The following is a 19,079-nucleotide window of genomic DNA, read 5'->3' as shown; positions in this document are numbered from 1 at the left end:
CAAACTTGCACTAGGTAAGTTTGAAACATCTAAACCTCAACACAGATCTGGAGTCTCTTATACTTTATAATTTTTTAAAATGACCTATTAACAATTAGTACCAGTTGGAGCCTCAATATTCTACTCCACTGGTTTTGAATGAGTGTTTAATTGACAATGACAGTGCCCAAAAAACTCTAGAAATATGGAGAAGAAAAGGGATTTAACTGATCTATATTCTGGACAGTGAGCTCTTGGTTCAGTTACAGTTCTGTTAGAATAACCATTTATAACATGGGGACTTTGAATGGTAAATGAGTTACTGGTAAGTGGGCTAGCATTCTAGTAAGTGGGAAAACTCACTAGTAAGTGGCTTAGAGGGGCAGGAGGACAGTTGTACTGAACTAGATAGAGTGTTTGCTTTAGGAGTGTTTGCATTTTGAAAAGAGCAAGAAAGGGAAAAGTGCTGAATTTATATAAAAATAATTTTTGCTGGCCATTCCTCACCATGACTGAAAAGCATAAGCTCAAAATTATGCTTTTACATCTCCCTATATTTAAAAGGAAGAACTAAACTAAATAATGTGTGCACAGAATTCTGATGAAAAGACTCTGAGAAATGGACTTGGGTATAGGTAATTTATTTAGAGGGGAGTGAGAAAATAAACAGACCAAAGTCAGTGATGAGTTTATAAATAAGCAGATAATGCAATGAACAACATAGTTCAGTATCACTGGAACCCTTGCACATGTAGAACAAACCTGATCCATGACAGGATGGAGAAACTCAGTCATTTACACATTTACTTCCTTTTCTCATTAGATGAAGTCACCTTTCTCCATTCTGTGCACTCAATTCCCAGCAATTCCCAATGTTTCTGAGCTGCTGGGCAGGTGTACAGCTGAAGAAGCTCTCAGCTCTGAGGAAAAAAAGGCAGAGGGCAGATGTGATCAGCGTGCTTAGTAACTGACCTCTAAGTTGTCATAGCTGGTGGTCCATGAAGATGCAGAGTATGTATCAGTAGCATCCACTACACAGAGTCATACAGATTATACAAGAAAGTCTTGTCACTTTTTGTCACTATGAATAAGTGAAATTAATCAGTTTTCCTGGAGAAGAAATGTCAGTTAAAGTATGTTTCACCATGTTAACACTTTTAGAAAATCCCCATTTTTGTTCTTCTGTTGTACTAGAAATAATTACAAATTTGGAATATAAAACAAATTCAACTATATTTACTGTGTAATTTAAGTAATAAAATATGTGTGTAATTATATCAATTCATGTAGTCACTATTGACTTCATTATGACTATAACTTATTTTTGTATAACTTTGTACTTTTTATTCTTCTCTACTTTGGTTACCAGTAGAAAAATGTAATATTGAAAAGATGGTTCATGCAATCTTTTTCCATTATACACAATCAAAACTTGGATATGAGGTTGGATCTTTTACAAAAAGAAGAAAATCTGACATTTGAAGCTATGCATATAAAATAGGATTTTAGTTTATGCTTAGCCTCATTCTTTTGACAATATGTAGTATAATCTATTTTCTATGTAAAAACAATTATTAATATAAATTATTAATACAAATTTCCTTCAAGTAGAAAAATTCATTATAGTGTTTTGTTAGATAAATAAATAAGATTTTGCTGAATCTGAAAGAACACTTTATAGTAAATCTAAAAATTAATATTGTTTTATTCTGTTCCTGTACAACCACCCTATAATGCCATTATTTACTTTATGTTGCTAGACCGAAGATCTACATTTTAAATAATTTATTTGCTGAGCTTAATTGAATCTTAAATAGCAATGTACTTTTATCATAGTGTAGCTTTCCAGGAATGAAGATTTTATATTTCTATGTTTCAGGTTCATCTTTATTGCTTTATTTCACAATTTATAAAAGTTGGTCAATCTTAATGATAGTAACCTTTCCTAAATGATAAGAGTAGTGATTTAGGCTTGATTTAATTCAAGTGCATAAAACAAAGTGCACTGCAAGTCCACAGGCTACTTTTGAGAACTCACAGATAACTATGATTGGATCTACAGCCTAAATATTACTCAAGTACAAGTTTCTATTTTTCTAGGTCAAACAAAAAGAAAGTCATGTTTATGAAAGAGCCTTTAGGCCAGGTGTGGTGGTGCATACCTGTAATCCCAGCTTTTGGGGAGGCTGAAGCAGGAGGATCTCAAGTTTGAGACCAGTCTGGGAAATCTGGCAAGACTCAGTCTCATAATTTTAAAAGTGCTCAGTATCTTGGCCAGTGATAGAGATCCTGGGTTCAATCCCCAGTCCTGAAACAAAAAGTGGTAGGAGGGGTGTGTATGTATTACATTTTTTATCTTGATTGAACTTGGTTTCATATGAAAACAATGGAAAGCAACATGAAGATCATGATCATTTCTGTAGCTGTGACAGTTACTAAACTTCTCTGATGGTCAGTATAACCATCAGTACATTAAGAATAACAAGACCAACTCCATACATATATGTGAGCATGAATGAAATAGTACACATTCACTGCCTAGCAACATGCCTGGTATGTGAATTCTTAGTAAATAGCGATCTAGAAAATTGAAGACAAACATACTGAAATGATTTCACTTGGAGAGAAGAAAGGAATGACATTCAATGCCAATCTTCAGGATTTTGAAAATTGCCAGTTAGAGGTTATCGACAAAGTATAAATCGAATCTAAATGTAAAAAGAAGGCTCAATTTTCAACATTAGTAAAAGTGACTTTAGGGTATTGAGAAAGACTACCTGTGTAATTTTCTTGGGAAGTTTTGAAGGCAGATTATGATTGTCTCTGGAATAGATTTCTTATAGTTATCAGCCTATTGCAATACCTGACCTGGTAAAGGAATGCTCCTTCTGTAATTTAATATGTCCTCATAGCTTATTCTATAATTTTATTCTATAATTTTATTGATTTAAATGTTAGAGTCAAGAAGTAAATTATGAACTTTAGATTACATAGAGGGAGATGAGAGGGAGGAGTGGGGGGTATGAAAGATGTTGGGATGAGACAGACATCATTACCCTATGTACATGCATGATTACATGAATGGTATAAATCCACATCATGTACAACCATAGAAACAAAATGATGTGCTCCATTTGTGTACAATGAATCAAAATGCAGTCTGTAAAAATAAAAAAAAATTTAAAAAAAAGACGTAAATTATGTGAACCCTTAGCTATACTCTTCAGGTGCAGCATATGTTCCCTTTCCTTCCTCTTTTTCCTGGACAGGAAACCAGACTCCCAGTAACCTTCACACACTTCACATACTTAAATGACCCAATCACCTGCTTAATATTGACTACTCTAACCCATATTGCTACCAAGAATCTATCTTAATCTTTTAAATAATGTTACCCTGTTCTTGGCTGTTAGAATTATAGGCAGTGGAGCAGACAGTCTGCACTGGAATTCTGGTGTAGAAGCACTTCAGTTTTCCCATTCGTAAAATGGGAAAAACATTAGTACCTACTTAGTAGGTAATTTTGAGGCTTAAGTGAAGTGGCCTATGTAAAACACATAGAAACCTAGTTTAAGTGTGCTCAATATTTTTATTATTGCTAGTTAAATTTTACTCCAATAATTTCATAATCATAGAGCTGCTTACTCTGGCTATGCATGATATAAAGAAAACTTTCCCTCTAGAGTTCCTCAAACATAAAAATACTGAATCATGACACCATATTTGTGTCTGTTGGAGGAGTGCGTAGCCTCCAAACTGAGACTACACAGTGACAGAATTGTGCTGATGATTCACACACAACTTGTGTGTGATTCTTATGAAATTTTTGCCAGATTTTTATTTCCATTTTTTTACATATAAATGTATTCAAATATTTGTTGAATATTGGTTCCGAAAATTATGTAAGATTGGGTAGCAATCAGTGAATTGAAAGATAATCTGCCTTTGGAGAAATACTTGCAGAATGAGAAAAGACAAAAATACATAAAATCAGTAATTCAATAAAAATTCAAAGTTCTAAGATCATTATGCTACTCACTGCCCTGTATCAGTGGTGTTGGAATACATATCCTGAATCCCCAGGGAAAAGCAGACTTGTGGATTACAAGAGTCTTGGTGATTTGTTTTTCATATCCTTGGAACCATACAAAATTACTTTTAAAGATGATCACTTTGTTTTGCAAAATGACACAAGTTTATAATGAAAAACATAAGTAATATGGAAGATGTAAAAAAAGAAAATCACATATCATTCTTATAACCAACCATTGCTAACAACTGAGGAAATTGGAAATTACTTTGTGTAGATAGTCAGGGAGTGATTTTTTTTTTTTTTTTTTTTTTTTTTTTTGAGAACAGGTGCTGTTTTATTAACTGACCAGATTACAAAAATATTATGGTCAATATCTTAGTTCATCCTTCTAATAAGCCTGTTGGTCTGGTTCTCCCTGTTGCCAGCATCTCCACCTTCTACAAAATGGGTGTTCTTTTTCTTCATCCCACCACTTGGAGAAGATAATTTGAAGGGCCACAGGAAGTTATTTGCTTCTTTGAGGTATTTCCAACAGTGTACATCTCATGAATCAGATCCTCCATGGAGCTGATGCTGTATTTACTAAGATATCTGGCAATCAAAGCCTTATCTGTTAGGGCAATTCATTTCTTATTGAATTTGCCATATCCAAGCTTGTAGATTAGTTCATTCACTGTCAGTTTTGGGTACCCCCATGCAATACACGATCCTTAGCACATTAACTGAGGTCTTGTTGAGCTGAATGAAGGTGCCATTGAAGATCTGGTGAAGGCGAAGAAGTTGTAACACCTAACAAACCTTTGGGCTCACATCATTGATACCTCTGATTCTGATGACAAATGTCAATTTGGGTTCTGAGGTACATAGAAGTTGCTGGATTTTCTTACTATCCTTGCCATTCGAATCTCTGTGCAGTACATCTGCCTGTATTCCTTGTGGTAATGCTTGACTTTTTCATAGATAACTTTCCTCCTTGCCTTTTGAAGCATCTTTTGGACAAACTTCTTTATCAGGTGCTCTACCATCAGCTCTGGGAAATTCCTTTGCTTTTTCTTAAGGGTTTCTGACACAGCAGGAACCGTTTTCTTCTCTCTGGCACCCTCCATGGTTCCAGCCAGAAAAAGAGGAGGGAGTGATTTTTGTTTTTATTAGTATTTTTATTTTTATAGATTGCATTTTGATTCTTTGTCCACAAATAGGGAACAACTTTTCATTTCTATGAACTTCTATGGACAATGTAGATTCACACCATTCATATATATACATAGGGTAATACTGTCTCTTTCATTCTATCTTTCCGTCCCCCACCCACTTCCACCCCATTTTCCTCTAAACCATTCAAAGTTCCTTCATTCTTCTCTTCCCCTGTCAACTCCCACCATTATATATCATCATCCACTTATCAGAGAGAAATGCAAATTAAAACCACCCTATGATTTCATCTAACTCCAATCAGAATGGTTATTTTCAAGAACACAAGCAATAATAACAGTTGGCATAGATATGGGGGAAAAGGCACACTCATACATTGCTGGTGGAGTTGCAAATTGGTACAACCACCCTGGCAAGCAGTGTGGAGATTCCTCAGAAAACTTGGAATGGACCCACCATTTGACCCAGCTATCCCACTCCTTGGTTTATACCCAAAAGACTTAAAATCAGCATGCCATAGTGATGCAGCCACATCAATATTCATAGCTGCTCAGTCCACAATAGCTAGGTTGTGGAACCAAATTATATGCCCTTCAATTGACGAATGGATAGAGAAACTATGGTATATATACACAATGGAATATTACTCAGCCATAAAGAAGAATAAAATTGTGGCATTTGCTGGTAAATGGATGAAGATGGAAAATATCATGCTAAGTGAAATAGGCCAAGCCCAAAAAACAAAGGCCAAATGTTTTGTCTGATAAGTGGGAGTGATTTTTAATTAAATATAAGATTAAACTCTTCACGTTACTTTTAAATGAAAAATTATTGCTGAGTAAAATTGATGGAAATGTTACTTTCTTAATTAAAATGTCTTCATTGTGAGTACTTTTTAGCCTATTTATTATTGTTTGGAAAGAAATGATGCATAAGAAATTGAGAAAATGAGATCACGTTTTAAATTTACATTTCAACTTTTGGCATTATCAGTCTAAATTCTGTGAAAGGTGATTTTCTTATTTTTGTTTACCCCTAAAACAGTTTCCACATTCTACAGTTATTTTTATTTCCCCAAAGTTTCTCACATGTGTGTTTTGTATCACAACCATAATGACCTCGGTATGTACTCTGCGTTACGTTTGTACATGTATTCAACTCACCCTCTGTTATTTTTCAAGATTTTTACATTGTCATTTACTTTAATCTGATTCTTCTATTTTTACATAATGATTTTCCATTATGTAAATTTTGATTATAGCTTCTTTCAAAGGAACAATGATAAACATTTATTGTGACACCCAGTTGTCCTCTGCCCTCCTCTTCAAACACCATTCCACTCCCCAGAAGAACCTAATAACCATAATTCTCCAAATGTTTCTTTTATATTCTGTTTATATTTATACTCCTGTTCCTTTTTCCTATATCTAATGTTAAATTTATTTCTAAACTCATACACAAATATATAAATTATATGTGTGTGTATTTGGTGCTATATGATGTTTTGATACATGTATACATTATGTAATGTTTCAAACAGTACTGTTATTTCTGGATTTACTAATTTTAGCCATTAGCTATGACTTCTATCTTTTGAAAAGTTAGATAAGAATTAACATCAACTATACCATCTGATTCTTCTCTTATTCTCCAGTATATTTTAATCTCAACCTGTAGTTAAATCACTGATAAGTTTCTACCTTATTATTTTGTACACATTTACATCATTGTTGATCCAAATAGTGTATAAATATTCCACTTACTTTTTATAGCTTTTTTTAGAATTAGTATTTACTTCATTTTTTAATTTTATGTGCAAAATATAATGTATTGTTTTTACTTTTTAATATCCTATCAGAACTGTCAAATTTTCATTTGCATTTTTCCTCAGAATTACAAGTATATGTGATAATATTATAATGGATTTATTTCCTATGGATCTCCTGAAAATGCTCCACTTACCTCCCGTAAATCTTTAGTAGTCTCTAGAACTCTTGAGCAGCTGCTATCCTGAAAATTGTTTCTGCTACTCTCCTTTAATTTACTTGTTTTCTTCAGTTTAGTTGACATGCACAATCTAAAATTTACAGATATGTGTACACTTTTGTGTCTACCAGATCAAGGGAGAGAACATGTCCCAGATTATGACATGTGTCTTCATGCATGCTAATCCCACTAATCCCACCTTCAGATATTCTGATTTGTATCATATGGATCAGGTATGTCTGCTTCTGAACTTCATGTAAATAACCATCATGTGGCATACACATCCTTCTTTCACTCAATGTTATCTTTAGGTTCATTCATATTGCATGCAGTAGTAGTTCACTCTTATTCATTGTTTTACAATATGGCATTCTATATATTAATAGATTATACAAATCAGTTTGTAAGAACTTTTATATAATTCATGATAATCTGATCTTGAATTTTGTTTGGAAAAAATCAAAACCAACATGATATGTTTCTCATTGTGGGTGACTTGAGTCTCCTTTGTGAATATACAAAGAAGTTTTATAATAATCACTAAACCAAGGGCAATACAATAAAGCTATGCCTTCCATAATAATATTTCCTGGAATGTGTTTGTGCCACAAAGCTGGTGTGTAACGTTTTCTATTTCAAGGATTCTTTAAATTGTTAAAAATAATTATAGAACATTTAAAAATATCTTAATGTGTCATTTGTTCTCTCTTATGGATTGGATGTGAGGTGCCCCCAAAGCTCACATTTGATACAATGCAAGAAGGTTCAGAGAAGAAATGAATGGGTTGTGAGAGTCTTAACACAATCAGTAAATTAGTCCTCTGATTGGGATTAACTGAGGGGTAACTGAAGGCTGGTAGGGTGTGGCTGGGGGAGGTGAGCATGGCGGCATGGCTTTGGGATATGTATTTTGTATCTTGCGAGTGGAGTCTCTCCGGTACCTGATCATCATGTGAACTGCTTCCCTCTGCCACACTCTTCCTTCCATGATGTTCTGCTCTACCTCATGACCCAAGGAATGGAACCTGCCGTCTATGGATTTAGACCTCTGAAACCAAACTCTGAGCCCTCAAATAAACTTTTTCTCCCTTAAAAGTGTTCTGGTTGGGTCGTTTAGTCACAACAGCGAGAAAGTTGACTGAAACATCCTCTATATTTTGGTTTGTAAATTATTCATATATTGAATCCTTCCCTTTTTTGACTCATTCAAATGCATCAATTTTTTCAAAGTTGATTTCTCCTCCTCCTCCTTCTTCTTTAAGATGAAAACAACCATCAAGCTTTGTTTTAGGTCACAAAATAACATAATATCCCTGTCTAATCTAGTTATTGCTTTTTTAAAATTTATTTATCTGAGCAGTGGTCTTGTTCTGCCTCTCAACTTGTCTCCTTACTCCTTCTTTTTTTTTTTTTTTTTTAATAAACTAAGTCAACTCGTGTTTTCATTCTGGTTTCATTTAATCTAGTTTTATATGATGGAAAAACTATCAGTGAGTTTTTCCCCCTCACATGATGATTTTCACCAACTGCCTGCTTTGTCACTCTTTACCATGATGGTTATCACTGGCATGGTTAACACATTTACCACAATCTCTTTCCTTCACTGCCACTTCACTGTACTTCTTGTCTTTCATCTAGCTCATTTTCCTCTTAACTCAGGTTAGACTGTGTATCTGCTTAATAAGATTTGAGCAAAATTTTCTTTAAATTCCTCTTCTCCTTATCTTATTTGGGACTTTTTATTTTCCCCTCCAAACTACAGTTCGAAAGACAAAATCTATACTCCAATTTATCTTTTTATGGCCTAGGAGAAGAGAAGAGAAGGTAAATTTTTCATGGGCTGCTCTAGTTAGAGGTTTGGACTGGAAGTCTCTGTGAGACCTTGTTGACTATCCTCTTCTGCCCTCAGGCGTGGTTGAGTTTGGGATGTTTGACTGCTTTAACTCAGTTTTGAGCCCGGTTCTGGCAGGTCCTGTCAGACTGCAGCCTCTCTTCCCCAGACAACCTATGATCAGTTGCCAGATGGGAAGAGATGCATGAGGACCTTGAGGGTTTGGTGACAAATTCTGTATCAATTTTAGTTGGGGGTGATCAATAGGTTTAGCATTAGTACTGTTGTATCAGAATCTTCAACTTATTTTATTGGCATCAACTTTTTAGTTTATGACATGGGAATACCCCTTTGTTTGGTGTCGGCTACTGAAATTCTTTATTTTAAATACACTTGCACTTTGCTGGTGATTTGTGAAAGGAAATTTGTAATCTGACTTTATGATCCATCTTTACCTGAAAGAAAGATTTTAATGACTTTTAATGGAAATTTTTAAAAATTTTTCTCAAATTAATTGCATTCATTAGGCAAGGCTTATTTTTAAAAACTGTTATATAGAAACACCGTTCAAAGGAATGAAATACCATAACATTTGTGGCAAAATTTGAGATTATTGGAAGAGTGCAGTGTACATAATCTCATAGAGTATTCTTTTACCTTGAGACCCCACACTTATTTCTGTTGAGTATCCTAAATCAACATCTAGACATTGAATAAGACTGGCTTACATGAAGCATGAATTCTGTTACATCTCAGTATAGCTTTAATCCTGTGTGAATAAGGTAGGGATAATATGAATTGTTGATCTCTGATATAAGCAAATTAGCATAATTGCCTAAATAATACATTGGCAGGTTATAGAATAAAATATAAACTATTAGCATTTCAAATATAAAAAAAATAATACATTTTTTCTCTTTTTCTAGGAAATGCAAAAGACATCATGATAATATATGAAGAAGATGCTAGGGAATGGGCTCTGTACTTGAGGGAAATATTCTTCCATGTTGTGGAAAGAGAAGCAATCCTGTTATATTGCTTAGAGAGTTTCTCTCTTCGGCATTTGGACTTGCTAAGCTTAAACACTTACAAATGTAAACTTTTGATATTATCAAATGGTCTGCTTAAAGACCTAACTTCAGAGAAGCGTCAGTTTCTGGAAGAGGTTCTTCACTCACCAGAAAGTGTAGTTACTCTGCTTTGTGGGATGAAGAGTTCAAATCAGCTATATAAATTATTAAATATCTCTGGAAGCAGATGGGAGATCTCAACAGAGCAGGAGCCTGAAGACTACATTTCTGTCATCAAGCAAATCATATTCAGAGGTAGTGTTGACAAATCTTCTTTATTTCTTGTTTTTATTTTGTTTATTTTTTAAAATTTACAAATTTAAAGTTTTATTTCTAAACCAATGAACATCTGATGCTAGACTAAAAAGTAGAAAAATGGAAACCAAATTTACTTAACAGTAAGTTGTACTTTCTACAAAACATATTAAGCGTTCTTAATTTTTAGTTTCATTCCAATCAAGACTTATCAGTTGTCGTAAAATGGTTTAATGGCTTATAAATATGTTCCTTAGGGCTGCTTGGATGAGAACATGGCAGGGTCATATAGTATGCTATGCCACATGCCACTTTGGCTCTGGAAGTCTGTTTCTTATGTAACGGGTAAGACTTGACTTAGTATTATCTACCTTCACAATGTTACCAACCAGGAACAATTCAAAGATTGAAGATCTGGGTTAGAATTATAAAACTTCTGTTGTGCTGATAATTTTATTATGTCTGTTATCACAGAATGAAATACTGTTATTTCTATTCAACTGCAAATAGCAAATTTAATTTTAAGATTATATCCATTACATGAAAGAACAGAACACAAAGTCCTGTTCATCAAATAAGTATATTACTGTTTAATAGTCAAAACTCTGAAGTTTGCAATGTTAAAACAACTCCCTTCCACAGTTATATTCTGCTTGGTGTGGAGGGGGCTCTGTGATCAGGTGCTTCCTTTGTTTTCTTAACCTGTACATTGCCTTTAACTCCCAGTCCAACAGCTATGATTTTATCTCCTTTAGAGAAAAGGTGAAGCTATTATTTTACATTGACCTGTCAGATTATGGAAAGTTGCGTCTTTTTCTTGGAGCATAGTTCTGGGTCCTTGGGAGATCCCTTATTCACTAAGAATGTCTCTGCTGCAGTTCCTTAACAAAATAAAAGTTGCATCTTCTCCAACCTCCTAATTAAGGTTGTCCAATCCATATGGATTCTTACCGTTGGACTGTATGGCTTCCTTGTGTGGTTTTCATTGCCAAATCACTCTGAAATATGTTCTGACTGGGTCTGCCCCTCCAGTCTCACATCAGTTTGTGAAAAACTTCACTTGTCATTTGCTTTGAAAAATTATGACCATGCAAGTCACCCCCCCATGCAGCCACCACCATCCTGCCCTCAATGCACCAATGCAGACACAGGCTGCTGCCTTGAGTCATTTCCAAACATAAGCCCAACCTAAGGGTTGGTATTCTCTAAATACAGGGAACACATATCAATCCCAAATGGTTTGCAGGAAGCCCTTCTCTTCTCATTGTCCTTGGGCAGCATAATATCCCTCACTCTTATCCTGTTGGAAAACAACTCCCTTAAAAATGTTTTCTAATTTTGAAGTATTGCAGCCTTTATACATTCAACACCTTTCAAGTCTCATTTTAGTCTATGTTGTTGAAAAACAAGTTTCTCTAAAACTTTGCAACTTAAAACCATAAACAAGGATTATATAACAGTTTATGTTGATCAGGAATCAAGAAGTGTCTTAGCTAGGATGTTCCCAATCAAGATATGTCATGAGTTTGCAGTCTTGATGTCCCGAGCCACGGACATCTGAAAACTACCCTGGAGAGGATCTGCTTCTCACTGGACTTATGGTGTTGGTGATTTCCTTCATTACTGTATTTTTAATGATCTCTTGGTCATTAAAAGAGGTGTCTTGAAAGACACCTCTTGTGGTTTGGATCTAGAAAGTGCCCCCCGCCCCCAAGAATCAGGTGTTGAAGGCTCAGTCACCATTGCAGCAATGTTCAGAGGTGGGGCTTTGGGGAAGTGGTTGGATCATGGGGACTCTAACTTCATCAGTAGATTAATTCATTGATGCATTTATAGCTTAATGGACAATTAGGAGGTGGTGTGAACTGCAGGAGGTGGTTGAAGGGAGTGGGTCCTTGGGGGAGTGCCCTTGGTGCCTGTATCTTGTCCCTGACTTCTTGCCTGAGTTCTCTATCTGCTTCCTGGCTGCCATGATGCAAGCAGCTTTCATACTGTACTGCCTTAATTCAAGCCCAAAACATTTGCACCAGCTGACAAGGAATTGACATCTCTGAAACTGTGAGTCAGAATTAATCTTTCTCCTTTTAAGTTGTTTTTCTCAGGTATTTTTTTCACAGCCATGAAAAACTAACATACCTCTAATAGATTCCTGAGAAAAGTCCTTTGAAAACAATGTTTCTGAATTCTCACATGTTCCAAAGTGTTCGTCCCTCAACAATACTTACACTTGAAGTATGTTTTAGGATGGCATTAGTTTTGTTCATCATTCTTCTAGCACGGTAGAACTTATAGAATTTTTATTTTCTAGAAGACTCTGGGATTCTTTATTTATATATAAGGTCTAGTGATTTCACTAGAATATTATTTTACTGCTAACTGCTCTGGATTATTTTACCCAGGGACGTATCTTCTGATATTGTTTTTAATCTTCCACAAAATGTTGATTCTTCTTTTGTTTCAGGAACAGTTTCTTCACTTATATCTTAAATATTTGCTCAGTCTTTTTATTATGGTTATTATGTTATTTGTATTTCTTTTACCTGTGATGCACTCTGCAACTTCTCTCTAATCTTTTTTGACTCTATTAATATCGAATACATTTATTTTGCACGTTCAGTTTGATTCTTGCCACCTTCTTATGTTTTCAGTAGTCTCTTTTCCTCCTTGTTACTCCCAATTTCCTTTTATATTTATTGTACTTGAATTTTTTTCCGATTACACCATTTTGTAAAACATTTTCATCTCTTAATCTTGTCTTGGTCACTCCCTGACATCTTTCATTTTTGTGCTTCACAATTTTGTAAAAAAGATAATTGACATTCACTACACTTTAAATATTCATAGTAAAATGTTTGCCTGCAATTTTAAATTTCATTCATAGTAACAAGTGTTTTTATCTTTTCTTTTTTATTAGAGTGTTACAGTTATATATAGTAGTTGGGTTCTTTGAAAAAATCACACATGAACAGAATTTGATTTACTTCATATCATTCCATATTTCCCCGCCTTTCCCTTCTCTCCACATTCTACTGATCTTCCTTTTACTAATTTATTTACTTTTGATGGGTACTTTCTACATAGGCATAAATGTGAAATTCTCTATGATACACTTATATCAATATATAGCAGGATTTTGTTAAATTCATTCCGAATTCCGTCCCATTCCCCTCCCCTAGTCCTTCCCTCTCATTCTCCTTCTTCTACTCAACTGTCTTTCCCATATCTTTATGACACCCAATTCAGCCCTTTTATTCCTTTATGTTACTCTAGCTTCCACATATAAAATGGTTGACCCTTGATTTCCTGAGCTGATTTATTTCATGTGGCATAATGTTCTTCATTTCCATTTATTTACCAGCAAATGCTGTCATTTCATTTTTCTTTATGGCTAAGTAAAACTCCATGGTGTATATATGCCACATTTTCTTAATGCATTCATCTATTGAAAGGCATCTGGGCTGGTTCCATAATTTGACTATTGTTTGAGTTGTGCTGCTATAAACATTGATGTGGCTTTATCACTATAATGTACTCATTTTTGTTCTTTCAGATAAAAAGCTAAGAGTAGGATAGCTGGGTGATATGGTTGGTTCCATTTCTAGTTTTTTGAGGAATCTCCATACTGCTTTCCAGAATGGTTATATGTTTTTTTTCCACATCATCACCAGCATCTATTATAATTTGTATTCCTGATAATTGCCAATCTGACTGGTATTAGATAAAATCTTAGTGTATGTATGATTTGCATTTTTCTGATTGCTAGAGATGTTGGACATTTTTTCAGGTATATTTTGGCCATTTGTGTTTCTTTTTTGAGATGTGTCTGTTTCTTTTGCCCATTTATTGGTCTTTTTTTTTTTTTTGATGTTAAGTTTTTTCAGTTCTTATATATATTCTGGATAGTGCTTCCCTGATAGAGTAGTAGATATCAAAGATTTGGCTCACTTTTCACTCTCTTAATCCTTTCCTTTCCTGCGTGGAAGCTTTTTAATTTGGTGGCATTGCCATTGTTGATTCATGGTTCTATTTCTTGAACTTTAGGAGTCTAGTTAAGGAAGTTAGTGCTTATACCAGTATGACGGAATGTTGATTGTAGGGTAGTACTTGCAAAATTTCTCGTCTAATTCTCAAGTCTTTGATGCACTTCGATTTGATTTTTGTGCAGGGTAAGAGATGTGAATCTACTTTCATCTTCTATATATGGATATCCAATTTTCCCATCACCATTTGTTAAAAAGATGATCATTTTACCAACATACATTTTTGGCTTCTTTATCAGGTATCAGACAATTGTGAGTATGTGAGCATGTCATCTGTTCCATTGGTCTTCATGTCTATTTTGATGCCAATAACATGCTGGTTTATTTATTTGTTTGTTTTTTACAGACTGCATTTTGATTCATTGTACATAAATGGGGTACATCATTTCGTTTCTATCGTTGACCATGCTGTTTATGTTACTACAGCTCAGATGTATAATGTGAGATCAGGTTTAGTGATGTTTCCTGCATTGTTCTTCTTGCTCAGAATTTCTTTGGCTATTCTGGGTCCCTTATTCTTCCAAATGAATTTAAGTACTTTTTTCTAGTACTGTGAAGATTTTTCTTGGTATTTTGAACTGTATAATGCTTTTGGTAGTATGGCTATTTTGACAGTATTAATTCTGTCTATCCACAAACATGAAAGGCCTTTCCATCTTCAAAGTTCTTAAATTTCTTTTTTCCATGTTCTACATTTTTTATTGTAGAGATCTTTCACCTTTGTGTTTAGATTAATTCCCAATATAACTTATTTCATATTTTTGAGGTTATTATGAATGCAATGTTTTTCCTGACTTCTTTCTCAGTAAATTCACTATTGGAGTATAGGAAAATATTAATTTATGAGTGTTTATCATGTATGTTGCTGCTTTACTGAATGTATTTACCAGTTCCAGAAGTCTTCTGGTGGAGATTTTGGGTCTTCTGGATAGAGGATTATGTCATCAGCAAATAGAGATAGTTTGACATCTTCTTTTTCTAATAGAATCTTTTTAATTTCTTTCTCTTGTCTGATAGCTCTGGCTAGAGTTTTGAGAATTATATTGAATATATGTGGTTAGAATGGATGTCCTTGTCTTGTTCTTGATTTTATAGTAAATGCTTTCAGTTTTTCTTTGTTTTGTATGATATTGTCTTGGGTTTGTCATATATAGCCATTATAATGTTGAGGTAAGTTCCTTCTGTCCCTAGGGTTCCCAGTTCTGAATGGGTGCTGGATTTTATCAAAGGTCTTATCATCTACGGAGATGATCATATTAGTCTTGTTCTTAATTCTACTTATGTAGTGAATTACATTTATTGATTTGTGCATGTTAAATCTACCTTGCATTCCTGGGATGAAACCCTCTTGATCATGATGTATTATCTTCATAATGTGTTTTTGAATGCAGTTTGCTAATATTTCATTAAGCATTTTTGCATCTGTGTTCATCAGGGATATTGGTCTGTAATTTTCTGTCCTTGATGTGCCTTTGTCTGGTTTGCATATGAGAGTTATACTGGTTTCATAGAATTACTTGGGAGTGTTAGCTCTCTTTCAATTTCATGGAATATTTTGAGAAGGACCTGTGTTACAAGTATATGAAAATTTTTTTCACAATCACTAGCAATTAGAGAAATGCAAGTTAAAACTTACTCCAGTCAGAAGTGGGAAATTTCACTATTAAGGTGCAGAGTCAAAACCTCCACAGGATTTGTATTCACTATTATGGATTTTAATTTCCCAGTATTAGCCTTGGAGTGCAGATGCTCCTGTATGGCCATTGTTGGCATCTTTCCAATAACTTTTATAGGGTGCCAACAATAAGGGGAGTTCTCTCTCCTTGGTATCCTTAGCTCGGACAGCCTGGACACATTTTCTTTGCATCTATTTCAGTCACACTAGCCCAGGCATACTCTACAGTTTATAATAGATAAATGCTGGTTACACTGGCAACTTCCTTTAGGAGTCCCCTATCTCCTGTCTCTGCTTGAGCTTTAAATGATTCCCATGATGGAGATCCCAGTTCCCACCAGACTATCCACCTGTGGGCCAAGTGATTTTAGTTGCTCTTCACTTAACAGCTTTCCACACTGCCTCTAGGTGCACTAAGATCAGCCTCCCTCTCTATTCTATAGGTTCCCAAAACCATTTTTTTTTTCCCCTTCCATTCTTTTCCCTCTCATTGCCTGCTCTTCCCATCAGCAGCTGTGACTGCCATACTGCTGCCAGCCAACCTGGCACATCTCTAACATTATTTCTTCTATTATGTGCATAGTTTACAAACTTCTGTGTCTCTATGCTTTCTTTTACTGTCCAGTGTTGAATTTCAGTGAGTTCCTTTAGTTACTCACCTTGCTGAGGAGTAGTCATCCCACATTTTACACCTGGTGCTGTTATGGTTTGGATGTGAGTTATCCCTAAAAAGTTCATGTATGAGTCAGTGCAAGAAAGTTAGAGGATAAATAATTAGGTTCTGAGAGTCAACCCAATCAGTGAATTAATCTGTGGATAGGGATTAACTGAATGGTAACTGAAGTGGTAGGGTGTGGCAAGAGATGGTGCGATTTAGGTTGTAGCTTTGGGGTATATGTATGTATCTGGTAAGTAGAGACCTCTCTCTGCTTCCTCATCACCATGTGAGCTGGTTCCCTCTGCCACACTCTTCCACCATGATATCTCACCTTACCTTGAGCCCTGAGGAATGGAGCTGACTGTCCATGGACTGAGTGAGACCTCTGAAACCTTGAGCCCCCAAATAAATTTTTCCTCCCTATACAATTGTGCTGGTTAGGTTCTTTAGTCACAGCAGCAGAATAGTTGACTAAAACAGGTGCTAAGGAACGGTTGGGAATTTCATCTTTCCCCTAATCTGCCATTTTCTCTAATCTTGCAACATGCTTTTAACTCATAGTCCCACATACCATGGAGTTATTTTATTTTGTTTTCTCTCTGTTTCTGCTTATCTGTTTGTTTTTAGTATTCTTCAAATATATCAAGTTTTTAAATTTTGTTTGAAAAGAAAACTTGTTACAATTGGAACGTTATTTTAAAAATTACAATATAATGCATATAAAGTACAAATAATTCCCACATTTTCCTCAAGACAAAAGATTGATGGGCAAATTTTAGGTGATTCCTCCTAAAATGATTTCTGAATTTTGAAGAATTCAGTTTGTTTTGGCCATTTAAATTATGGTATCTCTATAGTATTGAATACCTTTTGGTGTTTTAGTTGTTTTGATTTGTGATGAGCACCTTTGGGATCTATGAAAATGGTATTCTGCTCTATCTTCAAATGATATTCCTTTTCATATTTGATAAGAAAAATTCACAACACAGCACTATTTTTTAAGATATTATGAACACTCATTTTCCCACATTCAAGTTTAGAACTGATTTTTTAGAGTAACAGATGAATCAAATGGAAAACATGGCCATTTTGTGTGGAAAAGAATGTTCAAATATGACACATTTGCTTGAAATAAAGAATGTAACCTGTATATAAATCTATAAGTGATTTCTAAACCATAGATATTATAACTTTTACATGTGGACTGTGTTCCTTGACAAAATTGATTCTAATTGCTGTTGCCTATGCAATAATACATTTGCTATAATAAACTGCCTAAGTCATCTGCTACATTATTTTATGCTTCATATTGTTATTCATGCTGATTATATAAAGTCTGGTTTTCAAAATTGGGAAAAAGTGGATGAAACAGGACAAAAAATGTGGAATTCAGTTTTTACTGTCCCTTTTCTACTTTCCCCCATCTCATAGAGAAATTATACAAAGAATAAAGGAAACCTTTTATGAAGAAACATGCTGCAATAAAGAGAATAATAAAAATGCCAGGAAAGTCACAAAAATAATTAACTGTTTAATATATTCACATAGACAAAGAAAGATCAGAGGAAATTTTATAAAACTTAATGAAGGAGAAAGATGTTTTATAATTAAGACTCCAGAGAAAACTTTTAATATTAAAAAGTTAAATAGAAATTCATGTTTCATCTATTTTATTTCCTTTTAAAGAATTAAAAACAGTTCATTTCCTGTCTCCCTAATTCTCAAATTGACAGTAATACAAATCCATATTTTTTGTCTGTGTGTTTTATAACCACTTGGACAAATATTTCTTCTTTTCTTCTGTCCTCTATTTTCTTATTTATTTCTGTTTCCTTACCTCAGTTACCTTTGCCAACATCTCTGTATAAGTCTGATTTTCTCAATTTTCTTCATCATCAGATGATGGGAGGAAGAAAAACCTACTAATTTTTTCATGAAAAAACTTACTATTTTGATTTTGTTTTCATATTTTGGAACCTAGGATTTTAGTTCATTCATTTTATTAAATCTGAACAAAGCGGCTTAAAATGAAGAGTAATGTAGCAAAGCAGAAGAGTTACTAGAAGGACATAACAAAAAAAACAGTAATGCACAATCAACACAGCAAAACAAACTGTAGAAGTATTGTTCCCTTGCTTTCTCTCGGAGCAGTGGACTCTGGAAGCGCTCTGGTTGGCCAGGTCTGCTCAGAGCTGGTCAGTGAGCCCACAAGGCCTATCAAATGACATCCATCTGTAATTTATTTTGTGAGTAATGTGAGACTGGACTCTAAATTATCTTTAATATTGTGAATTACCTGTTTTGAATGTTCCAGTCGAATATATTTGAAGGTTTTGGAATCATTCACATTTTGTATTTGAGTCATTTGTGTTACTTAGTTTCCTAGGAACTTGTTAATTT

General features: G+C 34.5%; 1 protein-coding gene and 1 pseudogene across 1 annotated transcript in view; one reads left to right on the top strand and one right to left on the bottom strand.

Moving 5' to 3' along the window:
* Positions 1–4,387: 4,387 nt before the first annotated feature.
* Positions 4,388–5,118, bottom strand: LOC124995051 (60S ribosomal protein L7-like; annotated as a pseudogene).
* A 4,926-nt stretch (positions 5,119–10,044) lies between these two features.
* The window catches only part of Bank1 (B cell scaffold protein with ankyrin repeats 1), a 282,791-nt gene continuing 273,756 nt past the window's right edge, over positions 10,045–19,079 (top strand). Inside the window, exon 1 of the mRNA XM_047567484.1 lies at positions 10,045–10,306. Coding sequence (XP_047423440.1) covers positions 10,189–10,306 — 118 coding nt within the window. The 5' untranslated portion in view covers positions 10,045–10,188. The remainder of the gene's footprint in view (positions 10,307–19,079) is intronic.

Source organism: Sciurus carolinensis, chromosome 10, assembly GCF_902686445.1.
Source record: "Sciurus carolinensis chromosome 10, mSciCar1.2, whole genome shotgun sequence".
In the NCBI taxonomy this organism is placed as follows: Eukaryota; Metazoa; Chordata; class Mammalia; order Rodentia; family Sciuridae; genus Sciurus; species Sciurus carolinensis.
This window is presented reverse-complemented; position numbering and strand designations above follow the sequence as displayed.